Genomic DNA, 10,573 nt, shown 5'->3' on the forward strand with positions numbered 1-10,573 from the left:
AGTGAGAGAGACAGTGAGTGAGTGAGTGAGTGAGTGAGTGAGTGAGTGAGTGAGTGAGAGACAGGGAGAGACAGTGAGTGAGTGAGTGAGTGAGTGAGTTGAGTGAGTAAGACAGTGAGAGAGACAGTGAGTGAGTGAGTGAGTGAGACTGAGGCAGTGAGAGAGACAGTGAGGCAGTGAGAGAGTAAGAGAGAGAGACAGACAGTGAGCGAGTGAGACAGTGAGAGAGACTGAGGGAGTGAGAGACAGCCAGTGAGACAGTGAGAGAGAGAGACAGTGAGACAGTGAGGGAGAGAGAGACAGTGAGGGAGGGAGGGAGAGAGACAGACAGTGAGCGAGTGAGTGAGAGAGAGACAGAGACAGTGAATGAGACAGTGAGTGAGAGAGACAGTGAGTGTGAGTGAGTCAGTCAGTGAGACAGTGAGAGAGAGTGAGGGAATGAGAGACAGTGAGACAGTGAGACAGAGACAGTGAGTTAGTGAGAGTGAGAGAGACAGTGAGAGAGAGAGTGAGGGAGGGAGTGAAACAGTGAGTGAGTGAGAGAGACAATGAGTCAGTGAGACAGTGAGTGAGTGAGACAGAGAGACAGTGAGCGAGTGAGACAGTGAGTGAGTTGAGTGAATAAGACAGTGAGAGAGACTGAGGGAGTGAGACAGTGAGGGAGGGAGAGAGAGACAGCCAGTGAGACAGTGAGTGAGTGAGTGAGTGAGTGAGTGAGTGAGTGAGTGAGAGAGAACAGTGAGTGAGTGAGACAGAAAGAGACAGTGAGGGAGTGAGCGAGACAGTGAGGGAATAAGAGAGAGAGACAGACAGTGAGTGAGTGAGAGAGACAGTGAGCGAGTGAGTGAGAGACAGAGACAGTGAGTGAGACAGAAAGACAGTGAGTGAATGAGTTGAGTGAGTGAGACAGGGAGGAAGGGAGGGAGACAGTGAGAAAGAGAGAGTGAGTAAGTGAGACAGTGAGGGAGTGAGTGGGTAAGACAGTGAGAGAGACAGTGAGGGAGGGAGTGAGTGAGTGAGTGAGTGAGTGAGTGAGTGAGTGAGTGAGTCAGAGACAGTGAGGGAGGGAGGGAGGGAGACAGTGGGTGGGTGAGTGAGTGAGAGAGACAGGGAGTGAGTGAGAGCGAGACAGTGAGTGAGTGAGTTGAGTGAGTAAGACAGTGAGAGAGACTGAGTGAGAGAGACAGTGAGGGAGTGAGAGGGACAGAGAGACAGTGAGACAGTGAGTGAGTCAGTGAGACAGTGAGAGAGAGTGAGGGAGTGAGTGAAACCCTGAGTGAGTGTGAGAGAGACAGGGAGGGTGTGAGACAGAGACAATGAGTGAGTGAGTGAGACAGAGAGACAGTGAGTGATACTGAGAGACAGTGAGACAGTGAGTGAGAGAGACTGAGAGAGAGACAGTGAGCAAGTGAGTGAGACAGTGAGTAAGACAGTAAGACAGTGAGTGAGTGAGTGAGTAAAACAGTGAGGGAGTGAGTGAGAGAGACAAGGAGGGAGGGTGTGAGACAGAGAGACAATGAGTGAGCGAGACAGTGAGGGAGTGAGCGAGACAGGGAGTAAGAGAGAGACAGATAGTGAGCGAGTGAGACAGTGAGTAAGAGAGAGTAAGAGAGACAGTGAGTGAGTGAGACAGTGAGGGAGTGAGACTGAGTGAGAGACAGTGAGTGAGACAGTGAGAGAGACTGAGTGAGACCGTGAGGGAGTGAGATAGTGAGGGAGTGAGTAAGAGAGACAGTGAGAGAGAGACAGTGAGTGACAGACGGTGAGTGAGTGAGAGCGACAGAGACAGTGAGTGAGTGAGACAGTGAGGGAGGGAGAGACAGTGAAAGAGAGACAGAGAGACTGAGTGAGACTGAGACAGTGAGTGAGTGAGAGAGACAGAGAGAGGCAGTGAGTGAGAGAGACAGAGAGTGAGGGAGGGAGGGAGACAGTGAGGGAGTGAGACAGTGAGGGAGTGTGAGAGACAGTGAGTGAGTGTGAGAGAGACAGTAAGACAGTGAGTGAGTGAGAGAGACTGAGGCAGTGAGAGAGACAGTGAGTGAGAGAGACAGACAGTAAGTGAGAGAGAGAGAGACCATGAGTGAGTGAGACAGAAAGAGACAGTGAGGGAGAGAGTGAGTGAGACCGTGAGACCGTGAGTCAGTGTGTGAGTGAGTGAGTGAGTGAGACAGAGAGACAATGAGTGAGTGAGTGAGTGTGAGTGAGTCAGTCAGTGAGACAGTGAGAGAGAGTGACGGAGTGAGTGAGACAGTGAGTAAGTGAGTGAGAGTGAGAGAGACAGTGAGTAAGTGAGTTAGTGGGTGAGTGGGTAAGACAGTGAGAGAGACTGAGTGAGTCAGAGAGACAGTCAGTCAGTGACACAGAGAGACAGTGAGTGAAACAGTGAGTGAGGGAGGGAAAGAGACAGTGAGACAGTGAGAGAGACCGTGAGGGAGGGAGGGAGACAGTGAGACAGTGAGTGAGGGAGAGAGAGAGACAGTGAGTGAGTGAGACAGACAGTGAGTGAATGAGAGACATTGAGTGAGAGAGACAGTGAGCAAGTGAGTGAGAGACAGTGAGTGAGTGAAAGAGACAGTGAGACAGAAAGACAGTGAGCGAGTGAGACAGTGAGTGAGTGAGAGAGTGAGACCGTGAGTAAGACAGTGAGGGAGGGAGGGAAGGAGGGAGACAGTGAGTGAGTGGGTAAGACACACAGAGAGAGTGAGTGAGTGAGTGAGAGAGTGAGACAGTCAGTGAGTGAGAGAGTGAGACAGTGAGTGAGTGAGTGAGACACACAGAGAGAGTGAGTGAGTGAGTGAGAGAGTGAGACAGTGAGAGAGACAGTCAGTGAGACAGTGAGTGAGACACACAGAGAGAGTGAGTGAGTGAGTGAGAGAGTGAGACAGTGAGTGAGACAGTCAGTGAGTGAGTGAGTGAGAGAGACAGTCAGTGAGACAGTGAGTGAGAGAGTGAGTGAGCCATAAGGGAATTCTTATGAAATAGCAGAGCCTGCTCTTTGCTGGTGTTTTGGGGGGAACTCACCTGCTGCCAGAAAACCTCTTCATGGTGTCCAGCCTATCTGGTAATGGTACCAGAATGTCGTGCCGGAGCCCGTCTGGAAGTCCAGTCGCTGCAGCGTCACCAAAGGTGAGCGCAGCCTCCTTCGGCTTTGGGAGCTTTATCATCGCGATCTCGTTCTCAAAACCCACCTGGGAATTATTTCAAGTGACACAATGCACTAGAAGTACAGCTTAAATAAAAAACCCTTAGGGTACAGTCTAACGTCAGAGCCAAATCCATACAGCGATACTACCGGGGCTCACAACTCGGCCCGCTCCCTAGTCACCTTCTCCGTTGCACCAGGAATCCCTAGGGTGGCTCAGAGCATCATTCTAAAACCAGTGTCTGAGTAAAGGGACTGGGCTCTCTAGGTTCCCTGGGAGATTCTGCCGCGGAGTTGGGCAGCTCTGAGGGAGCCCCAGTGCCCTGAGTGTGAGTGAGCCGCCGAAGGAGGTTGGGCATCCTGGAATGGCCCTTCCAGTTGAAGCACTGTGTCTGTCACTTGAGCCTTAGCCTGCCTCTCTCACTGACCTACATGACCACTGACTCTGCTCTTCTTGTTCCCCAGGACAACCTCAACCTGCTGCTCACGGAGGAAGAGATGTACAGCCTCCTGGAAACCTTTCAGCAGTGCAAAGTCATCCCTGGTGAGGCTGTGGGGGCTGTAGGGGTGGGAGGGGGTCAGGCAGCGTTCTCCTGCACACTTTCGAGGATGAAGCATAAAGGTGGATCCTGGGATTGGGGGCTGTTGGGGCGGATCGGGGCAGAGGGAGTATGGCAGGGGGCAGGGGGTAAATAGTCGCTGTTCCCAAGTTGTGAGCCAACAGAGGCACCCTGGCTATGGGAGACAGACTGAATGAGTTCTATGGGCATGGGGACACTGAAGGGTGTCCTGGACGTGATGGAGATTCCCCAGAGGCTGTGGAAAGGGGGTGGGCACGGCCAGCATGGGTGCTTCCCCACAGATTGTTCCCTGACACTGGAGGATTTCCTGCGCTACCGCCACCAAGCCGCAAAGCGCGGGGAGAGTGCCAGGGCCCTGAGCGAGGAACAAGAGGCACAAGCAGCCCGCCAGTTTGCAGCCCTGGACCCCGAACATCGGGGCCACGTGGAATGGCCCGACTTCTTGTCCCATGAGTCCCTCCTCCTTCTGCAGCAACTGCGACCCCAGGTGAGGGCCTCTCTTTCGAAACCCACTTGAGAGTTATGTCAAACGATACAACCCACTGGAAGCAGAGCTAACATGAAGTTGTTCTAACTAGAAACTCTTTGAGCATACTCAAACGCAGGAGCCAAAACCATAAAGCAGATTTTTAAAAGGAGGCTGGGTACGTCCCGAGATGCAGTGGCCATGGGATGCCTGCCCAGTGTTAGGAGACACAGGGCACTCTCTCTCTGAGCAGGGGCAAGGGCCAGGAATGGGCTCAGGTTCCACCCAGCGGTAGGGACCCAGGTCCCAGGCTGGGGAAACTGAGGAAGAGGGACCCAGTGGACCCACTGAGAGCACAGGTGCTGCCGGAAAGGCTCTGAACGGCTTCCGGAGAAGCCCTGTGCACAGTGGCAGAGGTGGCCACGCTTGCTCTCTGGCTGGACAGTTTTACCTGCAGCTCATCCTTCACCTGTGTCTTCTCACTAGAACTCTCTGCTGAGGCTGCTCACAGTCAAGGAGAGAGAACGAGCCCGAACCACCTTCCTGGCGCGCGGCAACGGGGACACCATCAGTGAGGCAGAGTGCCGCCGCGCCCGCAACTCCTGGTTCTGCAAACGCCTCTCAGAGGCTCCTTCCTGCAGCGTCAGGTCTGTTCCCTCCCCGTCCCTGCTGCCGCCCTCCTTTGTCCAGGCCAAATGCCCCTCTGAGTAAATAGCCAGGCGCAGGTCCTCCTGCCCATTACACAGAGGACAGCAGTTTTTACTGGTCAGGACACAGGGCAGCCTCGTCTCCAAACTGTGTCATCCCGTGTCGGGAAAGCCCGGCTGTGTACTTCCCGAGCTGTGGGTTCACCGAAGGTCGGAGGAGGCAGTCCTTTCCCTCCCCATCCTGAGCACGCCCGTGTCCTTGTGCACAGCAGCATCAGCCACGTGGGCCCCATCACAGACAGCAGCCCAGCCAGCAGCAGCAGCAGCAAGAGCCAGGACAAGAGCCTGCTGCCCACAGAGCAGGAATCCAGGTGAGTGGGACCTCTTCACCTGGCTGTCTGCTCCCACACCCCTCCCGAAACACACCCAAGAGGGAGGTCACGGCGCACTGCCAGCTGGCCACCTCAAGGGCTCACCCCAGAAACCAGGTTCCAAGAGGGCACGGTTGTTGGGGCCAGCCAGCTGGTCTGCCAGCGTGGTTGCCACAAGCATGACTCCCTCAGATAGGAGCCAAAGCTTCCTGCGTTTTACTCGGGCCAGGCTACCTGATCCTGACTGGGGCTCAGGCATTGCAGCCAGCCTCCCAAACCTCTCTTCTCTGCTTCCACTCCAGATTTGTGGACTGGCCTACCTTCCTGCAGGAAAATGTCGTCTACATCTTGGCTGCTCGTCCCAACAGTGCAGCCATCCATCTGAAACCACCAGGATAGCGTGGAACAAGAAGCTCAGCTCAGGGACGGGGGCTTCTCTCCTTTTCCTGTCTCCCCTTCCTTCACCCACCCCTGGCACTGGACTCATGGGACAGGCCACGCCAGCATCTTAGTTTGTCACTCCGCTCGATGGCACTGAAGTCACCGTTCCTGACACGAGAGAGGCAGTCGGAACACGGCCACAGGCAGAAGCCCTCGGAGCTGTGGCCACTCTGGCGCGAGCACCATAGGTCGTGGGGGTGCCATGCCCTGCCTTCGCCTCGGCACTGACATCAGACTGGGCCTGCCACCACACGCACAACATGCACATGCACGCACGCTCACACACACACACACACAGGCCTCTGCTCACACCTGCAGAGCTCTGGTTCTTTTTTTGTTGGAAAAGGACCAGAGTCCTTGGTGAAGCACCTGGTATAGCTGAGGGGTCTCTGCTCACCTCCTTTTGTGACCAGTCCTGACCTGGAATAGATAGGTCTCAGGCCAAGTGAGTCTTCATTTGGGGCCATATCCAACTCCTTTGTTCCCCTAGAGCTGCTCCACGTCCCCTTGACCCCATAGGAAATCCCCTGTGGTAAGCCGCTGTCACTCATGGTGTGCACTGTGTCCCTAGGTGTGTTGGATGGGAAATGGTTGAAGACGACCACAGCAGTTTTAACTGCTTTAACAATTTACTTCTGATTCCCGGTGACTAGTCAGAAGCCCTGTTTTTCAGATGGTAGCCAGCCCAACCTCACGAGCCCAAGTCCAAGCGGAGCCTGAGTGGAGCAGGAGTCCTCACCCTCTGTGTTAGACACATCCCACTTGTGGGTTAGATGCTGCCCCACAAGCCGGCCACCAGAGGTCCGAAGCCTGAGCTCTAATGAAACAAGATCTGATGGAAGGGGAGCGGAGAGAGCCCAGCCCTTCCATCTGCTCCACTTCAACTCAGCCTCCGACCCAGAAAAGTATGCTGTCATGTGGAGAACAGAGCCGGCCTCTCCTGCCACCCGCGAAAGAGCAAGTTCACACAATCCCTGAGCAGAGACTCCTAGCTCCCTGGCAGTGAGGCTAGGAGGGTGGCCACAGAGAGAGGGGCAGAGAGACCCAGCCCAGCTCCCCAGGGGGAAGAACCTCTCCCTTCCCCTCGTCCCTCAGATCCGGCCTGAGTCCCTGCTTCTCCCCACTGCATGCCCTTTCCCTACCAGGCTGGGGCCTGGCCTGCCACAGAAAGCCTTTAGGACTGCCACAAAGGCCCCAAGCCTGGCCTCCAAGCCCAGCCTAGGTTCTGGCCACACCTCCAACCAGGCTACCTTATGGGTGAGCCGAGCCTTGCAATCCTGGCCCTCGGTTTCTTTGTCCAGCCCAATGGCTTCGGTGTCTCCAAGTCCAACTCCCAAAAACTCCTGGCGAAGATGTTTAGTCAGGTGTGCAGAAGTACTCAGCCCCCTGCTCAGGGCACGTCCTTGTCCTTGCACTAAGCTGGGTGGTTACAGAAAGAGTCTGGTGGTGGGCCACGCAGAGTGGCCACCAGGGGGATGGGAAGAGAGCTCTGAGCCTCCCGTAGACGGTGCCTGGCCTCGAGACATGGTTATAAGCTGGCCCTCAGAAGACAGATCTCAGTCCATGTGTATGGTCCTGAACATCAGCAACCCCGTGCTGTTTTGTAAATCGTTCTCCGCTGTCACCCCCAAGACTGATCAGCCGAAGGGGCCAGTATTCAACCCAGTACCTTCCCCACTCCAAAAAAAAAAAAAGCAAAGCAAGCAAGCACATGACTCTTGAGCCCCAGGACAGTGTCTGCAGCAGCAGCCGAGGCTTCTGCACGGAGAAGGTGAACGCATGGAACCACAGGGTTTTTGCTGACTTGCTCTCCTGGCAAACCGCCCTGCATGCTAATGGCCTGGGTCACTTGATCGCACTCGTGGACGGGCGTTTTGTGTAGACACGCTCTGGGCTCTGAGAGTCGAAAAGTGTGTTTACTTCTGCCTCCTCATCAGTCACAGTGGCTGGAAGTCCGTCAGTCGGGTTCCCAGATGCTTCTCAGATCAAGGGAGCTGCATCCCTGGAGCTGCCGCTTCTATCTTTCCATGGGTGAGCGGTGCAAGTGTGGACCAAACATGCCGGCTGCATCGAGGATTGGCCAAGCAGACCTCATTTGGGGGACACTGCCCCCAGTCTAGAACAGAGTTCCAAGCCCTCAAGAGTCCTAGGGGGCAGACGGCACAGAGGATCAGCCAGCCTCTTCTCCCTGGGCACCCAGCTCTTTACCAAAGGGGAGGGCCCACGGCGCCCCCTTTCCAGAGTTGGAGAAATCCCACCCCAAGTCCACTACCCAGAGTCCTCCCTCATCAGGGGCCCTCTGCAGTCTGTATGGAATTGCTCCAACTTTTCTAAACCTAGTGCAGCCCATTCCCTCTGTCAGGTGATTCCATACTGTGGCTGGCTGAAATTCTGCCAAGCACAAAAATTTGTTAGTGTCTGATTATTACAAGCGTTAAAAAAAAAAAAAAAAGTTCTAGTCTTTGCTTCTTGACTCCCCCAAAATGAGGTCAGCTTTTTTCCCAAGAATTGCCCATGCCAACTCCCAACATGCCCCGGCCCCTAAGCCAATCTTTCCCTCTGCAGCCCTCTTCCCAGGCTCAGACGTGTGAGGAAAGGGTTCCCTAGCCCATAGGGTGGAGCTGCGGAGACAAGAGCCTCGCCATGTCTGCTCAATGGCTCCCTCTGCTGGGACCTGCCTCTCCAGCAGCTGCAGGCACTGAGCTCTGCGCCATGCCTCCTTTGGTATCCCAGGGATGGAGTTCCTTCTCAATAATCACTCAACTCTCAAGTGCTCTTCTACCTTTGGGGACAGCTGCAGTACAAGCCAAGAGCACACTGCTTCTTCCTGTCCTCAGCCCAAGTGACTGGGACTGGCAGTGCCCTGGTTCTCCTTAAGGGATGTCACCTCTGGCCTTTGTTTAAGGGGCCAAGTCTAGGGGTTTCCCTGTTACTGTCAGCAACATGGGGAGCAGACTTACACTGTCCAGGAAGGAAGACTCAGATTGTGCCTCGGCCTCTTCCACATCCAGAAGCACAACCTCACCCATTACAGGGTCCGCTTCAGGAAGCTCACAGGGCCCAGGCCAGCCGTGACCAGCCCAGGACTAAGCGACCTCTGGCCAAATGGAGAACTGGTAGCAGACTCTTGTGATCCCACAAACATGTCCCCTTCCCACTGATGGGAGTAAAGTAAGATGGATTCTTGGCAGTAAATGGCATTGATGCCAGGATTTTCAGACATCCTAGCAGCACCTATATCACACCCCCACCCTACCCCTCTGTCTGCAGCAGAATGAAATCGCTGCCACTTTCTCCATGCCACTTAGTTTGGATTTGCCCTGGGAGTCTTGGCTCCTAGCTCTACCCAGACAACAGAAAGCTCATTGAGTTGGTAATATCTGTACCATGCCTATTCCCAACAGGGCAGCCCTGGGCTCAGGTGGGAGTGAGCATTCTTCCTACTGTTGCTTTCTGTTGCCACTGCCATTGGCAACCTCAAAACGAACGTGAACAAGTTACAGATGCAACCAGTGGGAAGGAAAAGGTGAAGCCCAGGGAACCCCCACTCTTCTCGGGGCCACTGAGCTGTGTCCAGATCAATGCCTACGAGCCCAATCATGTTCCTGTTTGTACTGCTCTGGGTTGGCCTGAGATCAAGGCAGAAGTCGTGGGGTCTTTCGATATCTATGATGAGAGAGCCTCCCAGCAGCTTCTAGCCATTAAGATGGCCTGGGACCTCTCCCTCAGGCAAAACTAGCTGGTGAGGGGGACGCAGACCACAAGCAGCACTCAAGAGCCCAGCCCCCTCAGTCCCTCATGCCCCACCTGTGCTTTCCTGTGGACAGTGACGTGTCAGTGAGCTGAGATGAGGGTCCGCAAGCCTGTCTTCCCACCACTGCAGCTGCATGCTCCTCCCCTGGCCCGGCCTTCAAGGGCACTGCAGAAGGAGCTTTGCTCCCAGAGGCTGGCCTCAGGGGAAGTCAAAATAAAGAGGTTGTGATGTTATTTCCGCTTCCTGTTGCCTGTTGTTTAGTAAACCCGAACTTCTGTGTGGTTTTTTCTCCTTGGCCAGTTCTGGAGTCTGGTTAGAATACAGGCAGCTGCCGTCTCTTGGAAGAACACAATGCACTGTGGCGCTTTCTGGAGCGTTCCCAGACCTTGGCTTCCCGGGGAGGGGGCTCCACCACAGAGACCACTGAGAACTGGAGCCAGATTGCTGTCTATATTGCTGCGCCTCCCACCTCCCACCCCTAGACCAACTTCCAACGCTTTCTCTTTGTGGTTCACCCGACAAAGTAGGGGTGGTGGTTGGCTACATTTTCTCCTGATCAGGGCCCTTCCTGGCCTCAGCATTTACCACCCCTATTTTTCCAAATTGTTCCCAGGTGATCAGGTAGGGTTGGAAAGGAAAACTAAGGTGTGAAGAAGTATTTGGAGGATGTCAAGGCCCCATTTGTCCCTTTCACCTGGAGCACAGAGCCCATGTCTGCAGGACAGGAGGCTCCAGACATACCTCACCTCCCAAACCAGAGCACAGGACTTCTGGAATACAAATAATCGCTAACAGTTTTGGAACACTGACTAGGTATGAGCACTCCTAAGTCTCTCACAGAAACGAATCCATCTAGTTAATCTTCAAAACAACTCCATGGGATCTGCATAACTGGTGTGAGGAATTAGGAACAGGGAGGCAGCGTAAGTGTCTCCAAGTCGCAGTCACTCGGCCAGAAAGAGAACTAGATGGGCTAACGACAGAGTCCATGTCCGTAACCAGTTTTCTATGCTCCCTGTCCAAATGTGTCTCAAAGACATCTGCTGCTGCTGGTCTCGCTGAACCGCCCCCTCTCCACTCCCCGGGATCCACCAGACCCAGGGAGCCAGGCCTGCAGCCTTGTCACCAGGACCTCTTTCAGCCTGTCCTCTTCACTCGGGGCTCCCATACA

At 54.6% G+C, this 10,573-nt stretch overlaps 1 protein-coding gene and 1 pseudogene across 2 annotated transcripts in view; one reads left to right on the forward strand and one right to left on the reverse strand.

The window, feature by feature from the left end:
• Window positions 1-3,164, reverse strand: part of LOC115869381 — a 19,701-nt pseudogene extending 16,537 nt beyond the window's left edge.
• PHF24 (PHD finger protein 24) overlaps window positions 1-9,635 on the forward strand; it is a 57,299-nt gene extending 47,664 nt beyond the window's left edge. Inside the window, exons 4-8 of one of the 2 annotated variants that reach the window (XM_030885382.2) lie at window positions 3,608-3,686; window positions 4,005-4,210; window positions 4,676-4,836; window positions 5,106-5,207; window positions 5,510-9,635. In XM_030885382.2, coding sequence (XP_030741242.1) covers window positions 3,608-3,686; window positions 4,005-4,210; window positions 4,676-4,836; window positions 5,106-5,207; window positions 5,510-5,606 — 645 coding nt within the window. In that variant the 3' untranslated portion in view covers window positions 5,607-9,635. The remainder of the gene's footprint in view (window positions 1-3,607; window positions 3,687-4,004; window positions 4,211-4,675; window positions 4,837-5,105; window positions 5,208-5,509) is intronic. The other variant, XM_004712389.2, reaches the window with a different exon arrangement.
• Window positions 9,636-10,573: the final 938 nt, after the last annotated feature.

Source organism: Echinops telfairi, unplaced genomic scaffold (genome assembly GCF_000313985.2).
Source record: "Echinops telfairi isolate 266 unplaced genomic scaffold, ASM31398v2 ScPeMD7_25;HRSCAF=90, whole genome shotgun sequence".
NCBI lineage: Eukaryota > Metazoa > Chordata > Mammalia > Afrosoricida > Tenrecidae > Echinops > Echinops telfairi.